Source organism: Nyctereutes procyonoides, unplaced genomic scaffold (genome assembly GCF_905146905.1).
Source record: "Nyctereutes procyonoides isolate TBG_1078 unplaced genomic scaffold, NYPRO_anot_genome, whole genome shotgun sequence".
In the NCBI taxonomy this organism is placed as follows: Eukaryota; Metazoa; Chordata; class Mammalia; order Carnivora; family Canidae; genus Nyctereutes; species Nyctereutes procyonoides.
Genome location: NW_026575047.1, coordinates 6,523,014 through 6,543,127, shown reverse-complemented (window position 1 = coordinate 6,543,127; position 20,114 = coordinate 6,523,014). Strand labels below are relative to the sequence as shown.

The following is a 20,114-nucleotide window of genomic DNA, read 5'->3' as shown; positions in this document are numbered from 1 at the left end:
TCAGGTCATTTTTTTCTTCTGTGCACGGGTTCTTAGTATAATTTCAATTATACTGCAAATGAAAGTTAGTCTTCTGCTTTTTGTTCCCTGCTTAGCATGCTATCATAAGCATGTTCTGTGTTATTACACAGTTCATCACCCTTATTTCCAACAGCTGCAAACCAGCCCGTTGATTGATTGCGCGACAGTTTGCTAGCTGTCCCACTCTCGTTAGATGTTGTCTCTCGGTTGTTTTAGCTCTTTCTGGAAACAAGAGTACGATCTACTTTTTCCTTTTTCCTAAAGCTAGTGCATGTCTGGGATTGTTGCTAGCCCAGGTTGTCAGAAGCAGGGCTATTGGATCAATGGTGGGGACGTTTTTAAGGCCCTTGATGATGCAACCTCATCATTAAGCACGGGAGAACATGTCCATCTTACCAGACGCTTCCCAAAATTGTGCTACCATTTTGTAATCTTCGCTGAGTGTAAAAGAAACCCAGAGTTTTTCCCTCACTGTGGCAGTGCTACAAAGGACCTCCACCTTCAAAGGCCCAGGCCTGCGTTCCCGTGAGACGTACACTGTGATTGCACACATGGAGGGGTACACGAGTGTGTGTACGAACTACAATATATGTTACATTTAATTTTTTAAATTCATGATATTGGCAATAAATTTCTCTGTCTTATGCCTTTCCTTAGTATTTCATGAAAAGTCTTACCTTCCAGGACTTTCTGCCTAATAGGCTCAGGGTTTTGTTTGGATCTATTCATTTTAACTCTCTCTCTCTCTCTTTTCCTTTTTCTACAAATGGAAAATGCAGCTCTTGAGGATGACAATTGCCAAGCAGAGGCTCGGAGATGAAGAAATCGGCGTGCGGCACTTTGCAGCTCATGAGCGTGAAGACTTGGTTCAGCAGCTGGAGACAGCTAAGGAACAGGTGACTGGTAACATCTGCGAAGAGTGGGGGATGTGTGTGTGCAGTGGGACTGCAGCCCCGGTTCCCAGAGAGGGTGAGGTGCCTGGGATGCTGGTCGGAGGCTGGAGGAGGGTCTAAGCCGAATGCTTTGACTTTCTCAGGGCTCTGCTGGTTCCCAGGCCACCTCTTGTGGTTCTTGCCTCCAGTGAGTCCGCTCTCCTACTTTGGGTGCCGTGGTTCTGGACCCAAGAAACATCCCCCCTACTCGGGATAGACAAGGAAGGAACCAGATGTGGCAAACTGGCCTTAATTTGCAAGTTTGCTGAAGTGCTGGGTGATGCTTTTTAGGCAAAATCTCAGCGGGTCCAGAGGCCTAGTTAGGGAACAAGGAAGAGAGCCTAGACCTCATTTTCCTTCTTTCCCTAATTGGTTTTGAAACACAGAACAAGATTTCTGGGTCTGGAGGAGCTTGAGAAAGTTTGTGCGTGTAAGACCCCGGCTGCCGTTCCCAGTGTCTGGATTTGTCTCCCGGGGCCTCTGGCTTTGGGGGATGCTGCAGTTGAGATGGCATTGGTTCTGATGCTTCCAGAACCGATACTGGACCCACCCTACCCTGGACGTAATGAGCGTCTGGCAGAAAGTTGCTCCCTTCCTTAAGCTGTGATCCAGTGTGTGGTGCTTGCGGTTTTATAGCATGCGGGTGGTATTAATATGCCTTGTAAAAGTCAGTCAACCAAGCAGAAGGCTCTATCTCTGGCCATAAAATGATGTCTGAAGAACATCTTAAGTAAGGACACTTCCTTGGTTGCAGATTGAGTCTCTGGAGCATGACCTGCAGGCCTCTGTGGATGAGCTCCAGGATGTTAAGGAAGAACGATCTTCCTACCAGGACAAAGTGGAGAGGCTCAACCAGGAGCTAAACCACATCCTGGGTGGCCATGAGAACCGGATCATTGACGTGGACGCCCTGTGTATGGAGAACAGGCAAGTGGCCAGGCCCAGGAGGGCACTCCGGCCGAATGCTGGCTGGCACCTCCCTGCAGCCCGATTCCCATTTGCCTTCCAGTGAGAGTCCCAACGCTGAAATGGTGGCATTAATGTCACCTATCAGTTGTGAAAGTCCGAAAAGAAGCCCCGCACACCTACCTGCCTGCGTACCTTCCCCTTTCTCTCTCCCCTGACCCTCCCCACCCTTCAGGTGGGCAAGAAGGGGAGGGAGCCAGCGAAAGCTGCTAGGTATTGCTATCAAGGAAAGGGAAAAGAATAAGAAAATAAATTGAGAAACTCCCCTAGCTGTGTCTTTTCCCCGAGGCAAATTTCAGTGTGTGCGTGCCCATTTGTGCCCGCGTGTGAGCGTGTGTGTGTCTAATTTAATGTTATGTCTGGAGTCGCCTCTTCCAGCCTGCCTTCCCAGTGGAATCCTCTTAATGAGAATTATGTGAAAACTGTGTTGCTGTCCCTCAGGGGATCTGTGCAGAAGGCTGTTCTAAAGTGGGGTTTCTGTGATTTGGGCATATTTGACCTTGATCGCATCCATTTAAGAAAAGGTCACAAAGATGCACTTTTCTCCTCCTCTGCTGGTGGTGAGGAGGCATTCTGTGTACACGATGGCTCTGGAGGCGTGCCGTTTCCTTTTTTTCTGGCTCCTGCTTGCGTGTCTGTATTTTTGTGTCACTCCCAAACCCTTCCGAGGTGTATGTTTTCTTTTCCAGGTACCTTCAAGAGCGGTTAAAGCAACTCCACGAAGAGGTCAACCTCTTGAAGTCAAACATCGCCAAGTACAAGGTAGAGAATCCCGACGATGCTGGCAGTGATTCACCGTGATACGTCTAAATGCCATCCTATTTTAATTCCCTGTCGTGTGCCAAAGACATCTGAGTGCTTGCCTGCCCTCCCAGATAGAGTAAAGAGCTTTAACGTGGGTAGCCAGGGAGAGTTAAACCCAAAACAATGAGCGCAACAAAAATAGCCTCTGCAAGAGCCCCCCGTTGCCGTTACCTGGACGGGGCCGCGTGACAGCCTCGGTCCACGCAGACTTAGGTTCCTCACCTGCTTTTCGATGCAGTGTCGTGTCATCAGACACTATGTGTCTCATAATCACCCACGAGAAAATGGTTTCTGAGCAAAGGGAAGCGACCAAGATGGGGGAATCACAACCTAAGCGAGGATGTTCACATCACACTGAAAGGACAGAGTGTTTAAATTCTCCCACTGTTGTTTAGACTAATTCCAGCACCATTAGTCTGATAATATCTATTTCTGCAGATGTTCGTTGTGAGCGTTATAATTAGAAACATCTCCTGGGCTTCTCTGCTTTGAAAATAGATTGATTTCTCTTCCTGAGGGTGCACTTGTACAGCAGTCTAGATGCTTGGGAGAACCTTCTCATTTTCCTGGCTTTCGACGTTAGCTTTTTGCTCAGAAGCCTCTGTGCTCCTCTTCCTTTTCCACGCTGTGGGGGCCACACTCTACACCAGTCTATATATATATACGCATGGAGCCAAAGAAGAATACGGCTTTTGAAGTTGTATAATTAATACATACATTTAAAAAATGTGTGTATGCATTCGTTTAACAGCCTTAATTTGGCTTTTCAATATGCCAAGCACTGGCTATACAGGGCGTTATCAATTTTAACGTGAGGGCCCGTGATAGGAATGGCACTCGGGTGGCACACGTGCACCTCCGAATCTTGAGTCCACGGCAGCCGTCCTCACCGGCCAGGACTTTTTCCAGCCCAGCCACCGGAAGCCTTCCAAAGGCCAATAACGATCTTTTGGCATTGGTGAATGAAAGTAGACCCGTTCTCCCTCTCATGCCTATTCAGAAGGGGTTTCCATAACTAGTGACTTCACACATTAGATGGAGTTCTTGCTTCAGGCTTGATTTAATTTAATGAATACACATCGAGTGCCTTTTATATATAGGAGAAGGTAATTGCTGTCATTCTGCTGGGCACCAACTTTAAAAACAAAACAAAACCCACAAAACTCTCTACCAGGTCCATAAATTTCAGGACTCTTTGACAGGGACTCAGAATTTTAAAAGTTGGGTCAGCGCTGGGGTTTTGCCAAGCAAGGGTTCCTGTGTGCCAGATAGGGGGGGAATGCGTCTCCTACAAGTAGGTATTTTTCTATTATTTGGCTTTTTTTGATAGAGGTTTGTATTTTCTCCCCATGCTGCTGTAGAATGCTCTCGAGCGACGGAAGAACTCCAAAGGCCAGAGTAAATCTAGCAGCAGTGCGCTGACTGGAGTCCTGTCTGCAAAGCAAGGTAGAGTGTGTCCTCTGGAGGGACCTCTTATGACCACAGAACTCGCGGGAGATCTGGGCCCACAGCTCTGTTTGTGGACTGGGAACCAAGGTGATTCTTAGAACAGCCCTTCCCAAACCTCTGCCTGCATCAGCATTGCCTGGAGGGCTTGTTTTAAGACACAGATTACTGCCCCCTCCCTCCACACCCCGCAGAGTTTTCGATTTAGTAGGTCTACTGGGGCCCCCAGAGAATATGCATTTCTGCAAAGTTCCCAGGGTCCCTGCTGCCGGTTCTGGGATCCTGCTTTGAGAACCGCTGCATTAGATGTGTCTCTAATAACAGGACCCCATTCGCATCTGTTCCCCTATACTGCGCTCTTCCTTCAGGAATGCTTTCCCTGCTCTGACCCCCGCTTTAGCATCCCTGAGTACATGCTCCAACCTCATCGAGTTTCTCCTTCTTCTGGCCTCTGTGACCAGAATAGAAAAGTCTCACAGCTGCTGAAATCATTTTATCATAGAACATGTGCCTATTTCAAAGAAGCTTTTATTGATTGCAATTCTGTTCCTCCTCCTTGTCGATTCTGATGAAAAATAATGATCTTCCAGGAACAGTCCAGGGGAATAAATAGCAGAGAGCTTGCTTCTGACACTTAATATTTGGGATTTCAGTTCTCGACGTAAGCCTCAGGTTGAACATGCCCGACTGGCCCACTTTCGGGTTGTCGCTGTGCAGACCAGCAACGATCATGTGGCAGTCTTAATCAGGGCTGGAGTGGCTAGGAAAAATAAAAGTGCTGAATCTCCAGCCAACCTGATAACCAAGGCACTTTTCCAAGCAACTTCTGTTTTTCCACTAAAAAAAAAAAAAAAAAGAAAGAAAGAAAGAAAAAAAGAATACCCTAGAATTGTTTTTAAACAGAAAACTACAATATTCACAGAAATGTGAAGTGGCCCATGTGAGTTTTAGCTCTGAACACCCTTGATGGCCAAACATCTTTGGAGGGCGAGGCCCAGTCTTACTTATCACGGGTGTGGGGAATGCTGGCCACACTCAGTCGCCACAGCAGAGCCATATGCCTGGCTCAGCCTTTCTGGAAAACCTCTGGCAACTTCTTTTGAAAAACCTTGAACTCATCCCCTTTGAGCAGCAAGAAGTAATTACAGATGTATGAAAGCATACTGCTTCAAGAAAGCTCTTCCTACATTAGAGCCACCAAAAAAAAAAAATCATAGGAAATAACATAAATGTCCAGCAGGAATTAAATAAATTATTGTATATCTACATATGGGCTACCAAGCTGCCATTACATCTTACGTATTAGAAGATATTAAGGATGGAGGAATAGGGTTAAGTGAAAGAAGAAGAGCTTTTTCCCATTCTAGAAGAAAAATGTATGAATCGGTGTATCTACGTGTAGGCATATAGAAAATGATCAGAGATACAGTGAGGGATTTTATTTTTTTCTGTCTGATCGGAGTACAAGTTGTATCTTTTTTTTGTGGTGACTCTTAGTTTCTAAAAACATGCGGACACAAAACATATTTTGCATTTGAAATAACGTCCCGTGTGATCTCGCCGTCCACTGAGCATACCACACTGTAGGAAACCGCCCCAAAGGAGCTCAGGACCAGAGTTATTGATATTTGCATGGCTGTGTGACCTTCAGCTAATGTTTTTAATCCGTCACCACCTTGCTTTCCTGTTCATGAAATGGGAATAAATAATACTTCCCAGGTGGGTTTTTCTTTAAATTGGGGGCCTCAGATGAGTTAGTTTGGAAGTGTTTTGAAAGGGCAAAATACTAGACAAATGCAAAAGATTCTTATCGCCTTAAAAAATTGCCAATAAAAGTCCATGAGACTTTCTTTGTGTCTGCTCAACCCTCACACTGAATTTTATTTTGTTTTACTTTTGACACCTGAAACGGAGTCTGCAATATAACATCATAGCATTCAGAAGCTGGGAGCCTCTCCCAGCTTCATTATCCAGGACAAACAGACGCTGGTTTGCATTCCAGTGTTCCCGAAGGACTTAACACTGAGCTGCAAACTTTATATCCCCCCTAGTTCAAGATCTGTTATCTGAGGATCATGGGTGCAGTCTCCCGGCTACTCCACAGTCCATTTCTGATCTGAAGTCTCTGGCAACAGCCCTGCTGGAGACGATCCACGAGAAAAACATGGTCATCCAGCACCAGAGGCAGACCAACAAGTAGGTGGCTGCACCCTTGGGGGCGGGGGGTGGACGGAAGAGATGTGGGAGGCTGGCTGCCGGCCGTGGGTGGCAGCCTGGTGGGACTGCAGGCCTTTGGGGAGGGGAGGGCAGCCCTTAGGTGTGGAAGGAAGCTTCCTCAACTGGAATGACGTGTCTGCATCACAACAGTATCTTAGCAGTTCTCCAGAGTTGGGTGGGGGCACACTACCAGCCATTGCACACTGAACACTCCCTCTGAGCCTATTACACACAGCTTTGACAGTACAACTGCGCGGGTAACTTGCCCTACCTCCCCTGCAGGTCCCCTCGTGGGGGGGGGGTACCCCTCAGGGCCACTGTAACCTATGGCATGACTTTGAGGGGTCCTGTCTAGCAGGAACGCCAAGCATCAACTTCCACGGGCACTTGGGCCTAGGAGGGAGTGTCATGTCTCTTCCAGAGAAGCAAAAGAGGTGGTGTGACGGGAACCATTGAAATACAGGCTCTCCCTTGGTTTTTAGAAGTATAGTGACGAGGTGGGGCAAATTCCCCTGAGTTATAGGAGCAGTGTGAGACACAGGCAAAATTGGAGGTGTTCAGAGCATGGTGAATAGGCAGTAAGAGCAACAGACACTGCAAACAGGGCTTGGCTTTGAGGACAAGCGACCACACTCCGAAGGGCCCCGCACTTGGTCCAATAGTCTTGACATGCTTAGTCATTTTTTAACAAGGCGGGCTGAGTTTTCATTTCACCGGGGGCTCCCCCAAATTACGTGGCTGATCCCACTTCTAACACCTCCACACAGAACCAACAGGAAGGCGCCGAACACAGGAGCAGGCACTGAGAAGCTGGGCTTCCAGGAGGAGGGGAGGGATGTGGGATCAGCTGGGCTTCCAGGAGGAGGGGAGGGATGTGGGATCGGTGTCCTGGCGACAGGCAGGGCGGGGGGGGGGGGGCTGGAAGATGATGGAGAGTATTGTAAAAACCAAAAAGAAAAAAGAGAAGCCGGGAGTGAAGGGCAGATGGCCGGGGATGAAGATACACGTACAGGAAGGCGGAGAGCAGTGGAGGGAGTCTCGCAATCTCAGCGGGATGACGGGGTAATTTATTGACAGAAGTTTTCAGAAATTCTTTTAAAAGAAAACCCCGAACCAAGGAATGAAATGGGCAGGTGCTAAAATGCAGATACTCCTCAGGGGAGGGAGAAGAAATGGAAATCTCCCCAGAATAGGTACGAGGTCTATTTTATCCAGGCAGACTCCCCCGCAGCCGGTGGTGTTCCGCATGAGCCTTCTCTGTCCTCGCTGACTCCCTCTGAAGCACCCACTGGGGCTCTTTGAAACCTTCGTGGGCCTTCTAAGCCCCAGTGGGTTCCCAGCAGGTAACCTGGGCTTCTGGTTTACTGAGAAAATAGACACTCTGCACCATGAGCCCCCAGAATGACTCTCCCCTCGAACCCGGGCCCTCCACCCTCCCCTCCTGTCTCCGGAGACACCCTGGCCCCCCAGCCTGGCGGGCCCCACCCCTTCCCTCCTCTGGGCCTGGCTGCCCTGTGAGCACCTCTTCCCACCTGCTCCCCCCGCCCCTCCTCTGGCCCCTGCTCTTCCCCCAGAAAGCACACGGAGCTCCCCGGACCCCCAAAGCCTTTGCCCAGCCGTGCAGCTCCCCCCTAAGTTCCGCTAACCCAGAATCTCTGTGCACAAGAGGGCCACCTTTGCTGCTTCAGCGGCCACCCCCTCAAAGTGTGTTCCGGGGGGGCACACACTTCCGTGTCAGAATCACTTGGAGGCACTGGTTTTGAAATGCAGATTCGGTGGGGGGTGGGGGGGGTGGGGGTGGGGGTGGGGGGGTCGGTTCTGGAAGGAATGTCCGGTTCTTAGATCTGAGCAAGCCCCAGGGGATGCCGTGCACAGGAAAGAAAGACCACCCCCGCTTCAACACCTCCCAAGACCTCTTCCCAAATTTTCCACAGCAATTTTCCTTCTGGGGTCCCCAGTACCCCCAAACCCCACTTTCTGAGTCTGTTCCTTTTACAGCTTCTCTGCCTCCCAGCTCCTGTCTTGCACTCACCTCCTTGGATTCCTCTGACTTTCTCACCCCCTTGATTCCCTCCACACCTCTCACTTCCACCCCAGGTCTCCGCAGGTCTCCTGCTCTCCTTACCCCGCCGGGGGGTGTGTGGGGGCACTTCATTCCCCCCCATCTTTGCCTCTCACTCTCTGCAGGCTCTCCTCACAGCTCTTGTCCCCACCTCGCCATCCAGAGCAGGACCCACATTTCCAACTGCTGGGTTGACAGGTTCCACATCCCTTCGGCCCTTCACATTCAAGGAATCCAGACCTGGGGCCGTCTGTTCCTCAGTACATTATAAGACCCTTCACAGTGCTTGTGCCCTTTGACCCACAGCCTGTGCATCCAGGAACTTATCCTAAAGGAAAAACTCAGTGGGATGCCCTCAGATTCATACATACGGGGTTCACCATGGATTCGTTTATAAGAGGGAGGAGAAAACAGCAACAGCCCAAATGTTTTTATTTGCATTTTATTTTATTTTGAGAGAGGGAGACTACAGGAGCGCAGAGGGAGAGGGAGAGGATCTCAAGCAGACTCTGCGCTGAGTACAGAGCCTGACTCGGGGCTCCATCTCACGACCCTGAGATCGTGACCTGAGCCACAATCAAGAGTCGGATGCTTAACTGAGTGAGCCACCCAGGCACTGCCCCCCTGAATGTTTTTAAGTTGGAGACTGGTTAAGATCATAGTAAATCCATAAGACAGAATATTGTGCCACCATTTGAAGTATGATTCGAAGAATATTTAATGGGTGGGCCCTGCGCACCGTCAGAATCACTGTTCTCTCCCAGTGGGGAGGATGGTGCTGAGCCCACATGGGTGCTTATGATTATTTAATGAATGGATTATCTAATCCTTTCTCTTGCTCCCTTAATACACTTTACGGTTTTCATGGATTTGGTATTTATTTCAGGTCCTTGTCGTGGGCCTTCAGTGTACACCCCCTCCCTGCCCCCTCTGCTTTGTCACCCCTTCTTCCTTGGGGAGACCCCATCCTCATCAACCCTCCAACCTCAGACCCCGGGCCCTCTACCACCGCCCACCCCAGCGCTCTCACACCTGCCCGCCAGCTACAGTTCAGAGCATGGCACAAACCTCCCCTAAAAAGCTGGACTTGACTTTTTTTGTTTGTTTCAAGTTTTTTCTTTAAATTCTAGGCAGTTAACATGTAGTGTGATACTGGTTTCAGGGAAAAGCTGGACTGTTAAAGCAGAGTCCTGCTCAGTACCCCCAGGCCGTCAGCCCGATGCTCCTGCCTCTCCAGACAGACTGATTTCCTAACACGTTCCTGCCATAACCCTCTGTGACCAGCACGCCCATAGCTACGTTCCATGGGCTCTCACCCTCTGTTTAAAAAAACAGACATGCTCGTTATACTAGGTTTAATTTTGAGGTTTTTTTTTTTTGTTTGCTTGCTTTTGTTTTTTCAGGTTTAATTTTGTTGTAATGCACCCTGTCCTTTGTAACTCCTATTTAATAATTTTGTAGCATCTCATGGTTCACATTTTAAAATGTTAAACGATGTGTCTCTAAATTACTACCATCTCTCAGCCATCCAATTCCCCTTCCTGGAAGGAACCCCCATTCCTTACTTACGTATCTGTTTCCAAGGATGCATATGTAAGTAAGTGTGTAATATGTTTACCCAGACATATATAAATACTCGTGTATGTTTATATAAGTATAGATATTCTTTTTTCTCTTCCTTCTTTTCTTTCTTTCTTTCTTTCTTTCTTTCTTTCTTTCTTTCTTTCCTTTTTGCAAGTGATAGCTGGTATTCATTTAAAAAAAAAAAGTCGTTTCACTGTTCTGCACCTTTCTTTTTCTCTCCATAATGATAGATCTTAAAGATTGCTTCACATCAGTACATAAAGTACCTAATGTGCCATTTTTAATACTTAGGAGGCCTTTGGTTTCACACTTTCAATAAATGTTTTATTTGGGGGCATGTAAAAAAACTAATTATACAACAAACAGAGCGGGGGCTAGGAATAGAATCTGGATCCCGTCTGCTTGCTGTGATTCCCCTTGACTTAGCCTTTTGTAACTAAGATAATGCAGTAGTTTTATTTCGGTGTAGCATTCCATGAGAGAATGGAGGTATCCTGTTCTTTAGGCCTGTGCTCCCCCTACTGGCTTTCCCCTGCCTGACAGTCACCCCCCTCCCCCAAAACACACCTTGGGAAGCCCAAATGGGAGCCATCTTGAAGAACTGGTGAATCCACATAAGACTTTATATTTTGTGAGGATTTTCAATTAATAGGCATTTTCCTGGAGGTACTCGTCACCAGAGAGTTGGCAGTTGTCTTACTTCTGCTAAAGAAGGGATGAGGTTCCTGTGACTTATCAACAGGTAGCTTGGAAGTTCAAGATCTTGGTAGCAGCATGAGCTGTCATGGATCAGAGCAGAGATGCAAAAGAAGGCCACCTGGGGTGGAGGTGGTGGCAGGGAAGAGCCACGATCCCTTCTTTAGGACGGGCCCTCCCCCAAGGACCCTCACTCGGGTTTCTGCTCCCCGTGTTGTCTGGGGAGCAGGAAGTAGACACACAGTGGTGGCCAGCTCCTGGGTTAGGTCGGCCTTTGCAGATCCCCAATGACATTGTTACTATCAGAAACTACTACTAAACACCTATCTGGAGGCCTGATGTCTTGAGGATTTTCCTAGACTCCTGGGTAGACATGGGCTGAAATCCCTCCTAAAACAAACCACAGCTAAATAAAAACCTTATCTTAAAATCTCCCCCATCCTACAAAAAAAAAAAAAATCCTCTCTCAAACCTGTTTATGCCTCAAGCTACTGCCCTAGCTGTCTCCTCCGATTCCCTGCTAAACTCCTTGAAGAGTCATCTGTATTCACTGCTTACAAGTTGCTCCGAGTCTGCTTCTCTCAACCCTGTCGCTTGGATTCTGGATTTCGCCCCCTCCACTGTCCTGAAACATCTCTCTCAAGGGCCAGGCACATCTTCTAGGTGGACTTCTTTCATCCCATGTGACCACTTTCCAGAATGAGACGGTATTGACCCCACCCCACCTGGATCTCTTTCCCCTTGGCTTCCAGGCACATGTTGCCCGGCTCTCCTCTTCCCTGGCCAGCTGCGCCTCTCTAGTCTTTTCTTGCCTTTCACAGGAGATACTCGAGGGCCCAGTTCTGCTGACTTCTCACACTGTGCCGGTGAGCAGACCTACCCCAGCCTCCATGCTCACCTCCGCATTCCCAGACTTTCCTTCGGCCACGAGGCCAGCTGTCAGACGCCTCACCTCCCTCCGTGTTATTACTCCATTCGGTTGACTTCCCACGTTCCCGCTGGCTTGTTTTGAACTGACTTGGACATTACCCTGTGGACTGGCCTTTCTGCTTCTACTCATACTCATTCCGGTCCATTCTGTACTCTGCATCGAGAATACTTCCCCTAAGCTTCATTATGCTGCTTCTGTGCAGGTTTTACTTCCAATATCTCACTGTTGCCAGTGTCTAAAAATCTCACCATTCTCAATTTGGCAACAAGATCATTCATGATCTGGGTCCTTAAAAACCACTCTGGATTCATCTTTCATTTACTTCGCTCCCACTCTGTGCTTCTGCTGAAGTACTTGTGCACTTCCAGGCCGACGTTTTGATTCTGGGCTCCCCGCCCCCACCCCCCAGCCCCTGGGCGAGTTAGTTGACTTCTCTGAATCCCCGTTCTCTCATCTATAAACTAAGTACATTAAGGGCTCCCTCATCAGTTGTTGCAAGGGGCAAGGGAGATAATACCTGTGCAGTGCTTAGAGTAATACCTGCGAGAGAGCAAGTGATGGAGAAATAGTATTCCTACCTTGGACAGGCTCTGTACGTGCATGTGTCTCTTTGTGTGTACGTCTGTCTGCCACTGGACTTTTAGTCCCTCCAATACAGGGACACAGGCTGCTTCTCTTTGCTATCCCCTACAGTCTCGATAATTGGGTGTTGCATTGGTCAGACTGAGCCCAGTGGACTCTGTTCCTCGTCTACTGCCTTCTCAGTGCATATTACCATCTCCCTCGGCTGCACCACACCACGTTCAGTGCACCATCTGCCATGGTTGTTCCGTGTCTGAAGCCAATCAGGAAGAGCCTTTTTGTCATTTGAGGAATCTTGGGTCATATCACAGGTCAGCCGGGCTGCATCTGTATTTCCAACTGTGAACAGTTTTTAAAGAGTACTCGCTCCAGACGCAAGAATGCTTGTCTAAATTAAAATCCCATTATGAGATGTTGGTTAAGACCATGCACTTTGGCGGGAAATTGAGTTGTAGGTTCAAATCCAGACGCATCACCAGCTGAGTTCTGCTTGTGATTCTGGTCAAGTTAACTGATTTCTGTGCCTCTGTGTCCCAATGACAGGAGTGGAGTAGATTGGAGGAGAGGACTGAGGGTTGGCAAAAGACACAACTTAGAGGTCAAGTGTGTGCCTTTGGGCAGTTTACTTAACCTCTCTGTTCTTTAGGGTCCACATTTGAAAAAAAAAAAAAAGAGGATAATAATACAACATGCACTGCAGGGTTTTTGTCAGGTCAGATGAGCTCACGTAAGCTCAGCAGGTGTTCAGCGTGGGCTCGGACTCATGGCCAGGACCCAGGAAAGATTAGTTTCGCTGTTCATGCTAACAGTAGTGTGGTTGCTATTGTTTTAAATAATGTTATTGCTACTATTATTGCTAGCACAACTCCCATTGGGTCCATTTTATTACCTCCAGCTCCGTATCAGATGCCTGTGACAGGCCAAAGAGAGCAGTCACCACTGACAAACAGGCAGGTCCCTCAAAGTACAGGACACCAGCAAGTTCGCCTCAGTCCATTCCTGAGAGACAGGGCTCTGTTGTCTGCGAATATCAGGAAAAAAGACAAAAAAAAAAACAAAAAAACAAAACAAAACAAAAAACCCAAATGTCTCTTCACCACGCCTCCAGACGTTGCTCTGATGGCATCCTTCAGCATACACAGAGGAGTTAAGCCTTATCTTTTGTTTCCAAGAGGCAGCCACATACAGATGATCTGATCTCGTTAAGAAACAGGCATCAACTTGAACTCTGCTGTGATTGCATCTCAAACCCATCAGCTGGTGAAAAGGGAGCTGGGATCAGAAGGTCTGAGCAAAATATTGAAAGCGAGATTACGAGGAATGGTGTTTATTGAAGGGTCAGAGACATGAAAGCAGAATAGACCCAACAAATAGGGTGAAAATTGAAAGTAATTGATAAAGTCTAGGCAGAATTTAAGACTTAAGGAAAAGCCTAGGTGAAGAAAACCACATATAGTAATGTCAGAGTTTTCTGGGAACTCAAAGGGAATATTAATTAAGATGCTGCAAGTCAATTCAGGTAAAATAAGGATGAATCCAAAGCCATATATATATGTGCAGATATATACATATTCATGTCTCTGTGTGTATGTGGGTGTGTGCAGCTATCTCTGGAACATAAAGAGAGGTAGGAGAACAATTCTGGCTTCTGATTTCTCTCGCTGAAAGGAATTGAAACTTTGCTCTTAAGGTGATTTCCGTGTCATTTTAGCACGGCAGCACCAAGAAAATCCCCCAAATACTATAAAGACTGGTTTTTCAATTTCTAGGCCAAAGGAAAATGATTGAAGTTTTAGATGACTATGAAATCATTTCCCAACCATGTTTAATTTTGTGTAGCGTGGAAGAGGGGAAATACCTGCCCACGTTTATGTCTTTCCATGCATACAAAGTTTGGCTTCCAAGAGTAAACAGTATAATCTTTTCGGACACACGTTCTAGAAATAATATGCCACAACGTGTCAGAATGGTCGCCTTGGAAATCGATGTAATTCTTCTAGCGATCCTGCAATTGCTGGAAGTTCTTTGGAAATGCCTGTTTCTTCATTCTTTCCATAGATAATTGCAAGCCTTGAGAAAAGGAAAGCCGTTTTCTTTAATCAAGTATATTTATTGAGCACCTACTGTCAACCAGGCATCCTGCTAGGTATCAAGAATGTGGAGATCAGTAAGACACAGGTTAGGTCTAAGCAGGCAGATCTTATTATTTTATTGACTCAACACCACGTTACCAAGCATGTTCGCCCATCTTATTTGTTAGACTTGGTTCTTTCCAGAACTCAGATCTACCCTCAAAGAATCAGGTGTGATACTACTAAGGGTATTCAAAATGAATTATAATTTTTTAAAAAGATTTTATTCATTTATTTGTGAGAGACACACAGAGAGAGGCAGAGACACAGTCAGAGGGAGAAGTAGGCTCCTTGCAGGGAGCTGGATGCGGGATTTGATTCCAGGACCTCAGGATCACAACATGAGCCAAAGGCAGATGCTGAACCACTGAGCCACCCAGGTGCCCCATGAATTATAGTTGTTAGCAATGAGCAACTCCCAAATAGAAATTGTGTAAGACATTTGGGCAATGATGGAATAATTGTTTAGCTTCCCCACCGTTGTGGCAAAGGACTCACTTGAATGGCAACTTTAATATTTTTTAATCATTCGCTTTATATTTTCATAAGTACTCTCAACAGTGTATGTGTGTAATATATTATATATTGTACATATATATTCTTTGCACATGCACACACACTGCTTTCTACATACACCTTAAATCTGAAAACCTTTTCTCTGAGATGCTCATTTGTCTGTTGCCATTTTCTCCCGTTTTCCAGAATCCTAGGGAATCGGGTGGCTGAACTGGAGAAAAAATTAAGAACTCTGGAAGTTTCTGGTTTGTGGAGTCTTCCAGGTAAGCCAACTTCATGAAAGTTATTTTCCTTTTTTTTTTTTAAAGGCAGCCCTCACATAATTATCCTTTTATTTGAAGATCATTACTGAGAAATTTATAAGCACTTTAAACTTAGAAGCCATCAATTTTGAGGAAATCAGAAAAACTCAGTAAATATGCAAGTTTTCATCTGTGAAACAATGACGTCTTGCTGGCCTAAATTCAGAAATTGTCATTGTCTATGTGTACGTTTTATTTTTCACCTTTGTAAATATAGTAAATTGTTTCATTTTTTTTACCCATAGGTATCTTAAAAAGACTTGTTCGTTTGAATTATCATCCCTAAAATTGAATATAAGAATGTGCAGAGATTTGTTCAATTTACTTATCAGTCCTAAAAATAAATATAAGAACTGACAGAAATGTGCTCTATTTAATTATCATTCCCCAAAAATGAATGAATCACACCTAAAAATAAATATGCTGACAAAAATTTGTTCTATTATCATTCCTAAAAATGACTGTAAAAATGAGTTTAAGAACCTTCCTCCCCCCTCTCTGCCCCTACCCCATTTTATGCAGCTCTAAAATAAAAATTCCCTTTGGAGATTTTTTTTTTCCTGCAGTTGTACATGTTGTGAGGAAACTCTGCTGTTTCACTTTAATTAGCTATATTTATCCTAATAAATACCCCCTTTATGAGACCCCCCCAGCCTCTATTCCCCTTCTCTTTACACTCTCCAGAAACTTGTATTTATCATTCTCCACCCCCTCCCTTTCCCTGGAAGCAGGATTGTACATATATTTTTAGTTACTTAACCTTTCTGCACAAACCAGCCTCCTCTACCCTTGAATCATATCAGTTGCTGCCCTGTTGTAATGTTCGAGAAATGAAAATTGCCATAGGGACATGGACAACAACAGGTTTTCTTAATGTAAATCTGAATAGCTGCCTTAGGTTGCCTGCAAGTGCATTTCATAAATTGGAAGTTTTAACAGAGATTCCTTGAACTTGATGTCAAAAGACCTAACAGAACTAATTAGTGGCAAGTGCCATTCTGGGGATTTGAATGATCCATTTTGCACGAGAACCTTTTGATGCCGTTAAAACCTTATCTTCTTTGAAGGCCTTTCTTTTTATTGCATTGAATTTCAACACAGTCAGGCAAATTTATCGTTTATTTGTGCAGTCAGATTGCTATTTCTGTGCATGTACTGGAGTTTTGATTTTTTTTCCCCCTTCTCCAAATGACTTAGTGAAATTTCACGATGTTTTATTTCTACAATTTATGTAAAAAGATGGAAGTTGAATAAGTAAAGGAACGCTGAGAATTTCCTCTCTCTGGTGTTGTTTGGTCTGGGTTGGAATGGCTATTATGCATTAACAATTCTTTCTTTCCTCTTTTTTTGCTGCCTGAAGGCCTGAGCTACAATGTTTCAGTAGGATTCGGGAGTATGTTCTGTTTAAAATATTTGTGTTTGTGGCTAATATCTGCAGTGCATTAATGTCATCCCCGCATGTAAATAAATAGAAATGCATTCTCTATGTATCATTGCACTTTTCTGATTAGAACAGTCAATTGAAATAGAGAATTCAATTAGTACCCGGCAAATATTAAATGGTAAAATGAGCTTTGAGGGACCTGGCTAAATCGATTTTATGCCACGGCCGTGTTTGTTTTAGTACCTGGCCTCCACATAGACACGAAGTGGGGGGACAGGAAAAACAGTGGGGCCTCCCCAGATGTCACAACAAGGCATCGCTTTGTGACATTTTTAAACCACAGAGGGAAATAGTAAGGGAAGGGCCTCTTGCCGTATAAATCCAATCAACCCCTTCCATCCACTCATTGGTTCCTGGTCCCCATTTAACCTACCGAGTACTGGAGGAAGGGGGAGCAAGGGGCAGCCTGTGCTTTCCTCCTCCCTCCCCTTCTACACCTCCACCTCCTTCTCATCCTTTCCTCCACCTCTTTCTCTTTTTCTTCCATTTTTCTTCCTCTTCCTCTTCCTCTCCTCCCCACATAGAAGCCATATCAGTTGCAACCCCCCGGAGGGGAATGAGTCACAGTAATTTCAGAGAATTGCTAGCTTTCTCTTACTTAGGAGCATCTTGAAAGGATCAGCGTTGTCTTTAACAAATCAGTCCATCAGTGTGTTGAAACCTTTTTTTTTTTTAAAAAAAAAAAAGATTTTATTTATTTGAGAGAGAGAGAGAAAGCACAAGCAGGGGGAGCAGGAGAGGGAGAATCAGGCTCCCTGGGCCAGGAAGTGTGATGCGGGACTTGATCCCAGGACCCTGTCTGTGATCATGACCAGAGCTAAAGGCAGATGCTTAACCGACTGAGCCACCCAGTCACCCCTATTGATACCTTTTTGAGCATCAACTTTGCGAATTCGGTTCTGCACCAAGCATTCTAGTCATGCCCCTTGCCCCCTCTAAGAATCCAGAGTCCCGCTGGGGAAGCGAGATGCGTACACATCTAGCAGTGACAAGAAAGCAGAAAGTGATGCATAATTAAGTGCCGAGTGATGAAGGCGTTGGTGTGTGAGTGAAGAATGTGAAGAGTCATCGACTGTCAGACCTGGAAGGATGTGGAGAGCCAAGAGTTCCAGGACGGCCAGCACTTGGTGTACATTATGGAACACCCATTGCCGCGCCAGTGTCAGGCATCGCTAATCAATCGCACGGCCCTTGCATGCTGCTTACACATGTGGCCCTCAGAACAGACGTCCCCACTGGTTTTCCAGGAAGCCACCTCCTGGCTAGAGTTGACACATGAGAGCAAACATTTCCCCTTCCCGGATCTAGTCTAACCCTCTCATTTCAGATGAAAAAATCAAGGCTTGGGAAATGAGAGGGTACCGAAGGCTGCAGGTGCTGGTATTGGACTCAGGTGTTTCCACCTGTGCTGGGGAACTGCAGTTCAGAGAAGAGAGGAATGGGAGGGGGGGCGGTGAGGTCAGTTGGGGACTGGTTTCCAAAGCAAGATGGACTGGAGAAGACGGATTCAGAAGCCAGAAGAGTCTCCCTTGAGACTCCGAGGGGCAGCGGTGAAGTCGGCCTTCCTCCAAGACAGAACTGCTGCTGGACTTCGAGTGGATGAGGACTGTTCTTTGGATCTCTTCTCCCTCCCTTTTCAGTCTCAGCCAACAAATACGTGGTTCTCCACGTTGTTCGATAGGGTTGGGGAGAATTTGTGATCTTGCTGGGAAACAGGCAAGTTTGACAAGTGTCCCAGCCCGCGTGGAGAAGCAGAGCATAATCCATATCTGGATAGCAGAGCATAATCCAGACTGCTTAATCGGTTCCCAGGAGGTGGGAAGGCACGGGCTCCTGTGAGAAATCAGGGTACTGGGTGGGGGGCAACCAACCTGGTCCCCTAGGAGGGAATGACACCCCTCCCCCCAGCCTCAGTTTCCCCAGCCCTTTGCTAGCCTCTGCAGGGAGGGTGGTGCTTAGGGGCTTTGACGGGAGGTTTCCTGGATGTGCTCCTGCTCCAAAAAGAAACCCTCAAAGCCAGAAAAAAAAAAAAAACCTGGCAAGAGCAGAGCCTGGCTCTTCGAGTTTTTCATTTTAATTCTCTCTTCTCCACTCTAAGCATCAGCCTGAGGAGGAAAATGTGCAATTTTGAAAGTGCTTGGTACATTTGGGAGGAGGGGAGGAGGGGAGGAGGGATGCTGTGTTTCAGGGAGCCAGGAGGGCTTCCAGGCACTCACGCGCCAGCAAGTGGAGGGGCTGCCAGCAAGTGGAGGGGCTGCAGCTTGACTCCTTGTGGGCCACCTCGCCCCACCCCTCCTCGTCCAGGCCCAGGCACCAAAATGAAACAGTGAGATGGCACATTATCGGGTTGGAGCTCATGTCCCTCAGCATAGATGGAAGCCAGACTGAGCAACAGCGGGACAGGCTTCTGGGGAGGCCTGCAGATCCTTCCAGCACTTGCAAGAAGGATCAAATCTTACCATTTTACCTTCGGGTTAGGACATGATCTCTCCAGGCAGGAATTCCGGGAAGTGCTTATCCTCTCCCCGCCCGCCCCCCACTGTGATGGGCCATGGAGTGGCTTCCCTCCCCTTCTGCTTGTCACTCCCTCTTGGAGAGGCTGGTGCTGGTCCTGTGTTTCAGTGGAGCCCTTGTGCCACAGATGATGCTCTGCGGCTGGAGAGGCCCACGGAGGCCTGGCACCCTGGAGAACCCCTCATGACAGGAAGGGCTGAGGGCCTCCCGTAGGGCCACCTTCGCACTCAGCTGAGGCCGGCTCCCGGCTCTGCCCGTAATTCTGATTCCTGGGCCACCAGGGCAGAGGGGACTCGGAGGGCTGGCCAGGACACAGAGGGGCAGCGTGTGTCTCTTCCTGCAGGAACAGCCTATCTGCTAGGGAAAGGGGCCTCAAGAAATGGAATTTTCCCTGACTTGGGGATAGCAGTGGTTGCCTTGATCGAGGGAAAGGAAAGAAGTCCACCCTGAGGCATCTGCTGCGGGGTCCCAGGAACCCTGAAAGTGTTCCCAGCTGGTCCTTGCAGTACGAAGGGAGACCTGATGGCGTGTATTTCTTCCTGAGAGCCTCTTAGCAATAGCCCAGCCTGTAGATCTAGTTCTCTTTGGGACAGTTCTCCAGACTGCGTCCTTAAAGATTTCGGGTTTTTTTCTATGTAAGATAGTAGCTGTGCCAGTGGAGAGCTTCAGGATTGGCTCCCGCCAGACTTCTCTTCTGGGATGACCCTCGGCAGAAACCAGAGGGCTCTTTCTGCTTAAAAAAAGCACCTTTAGGGCAGCCCCAGTGGCGCAGCGGTTTAGCGCTGCCTGCAGCACAGGGCGTGACCCTGGAGACCCGGGATCGAGTCCCACGTCGGGATCCCTTCATGGAGCCTGCTTCTCCCTCTGCCTGTGTCTCTGCCTCTCTCTCTCTGTCTCTATGAATAAATAAAATAAAAAATTAAAAAAAAAGTACCTTTGCCCACCACAACATCAGGAGTCCCAAG

At 47.1% G+C, this 20,114-nt stretch overlaps 1 protein-coding gene across 3 annotated transcripts in view; it reads left to right on the top strand.

Moving 5' to 3' along the window:
* The window catches only part of CCDC149 (coiled-coil domain containing 149), a 103,772-nt gene that overhangs the window by 68,510 nt on the left and 15,148 nt on the right, over window positions 1–20,114 (top strand). For 2 of the 3 annotated variants that reach the window (XM_055326677.1, XM_055326680.1), the window contains exons 5-11: window positions 801–917; window positions 1,708–1,880; window positions 2,609–2,681; window positions 4,085–4,169; window positions 6,221–6,365; window positions 15,076–15,152; window positions 16,552–16,584. In XM_055326677.1, coding sequence (XP_055182652.1) covers window positions 801–917; window positions 1,708–1,880; window positions 2,609–2,681; window positions 4,085–4,169; window positions 6,221–6,365; window positions 15,076–15,152; window positions 16,552–16,584 — 703 coding nt within the window. The remainder of the gene's footprint in view (window positions 1–800; window positions 918–1,707; window positions 1,881–2,608; window positions 2,682–4,084; window positions 4,170–6,220; window positions 6,366–15,075; window positions 15,153–16,551; window positions 16,585–20,114) is intronic. The other variant, XM_055326679.1, reaches the window with a different exon arrangement.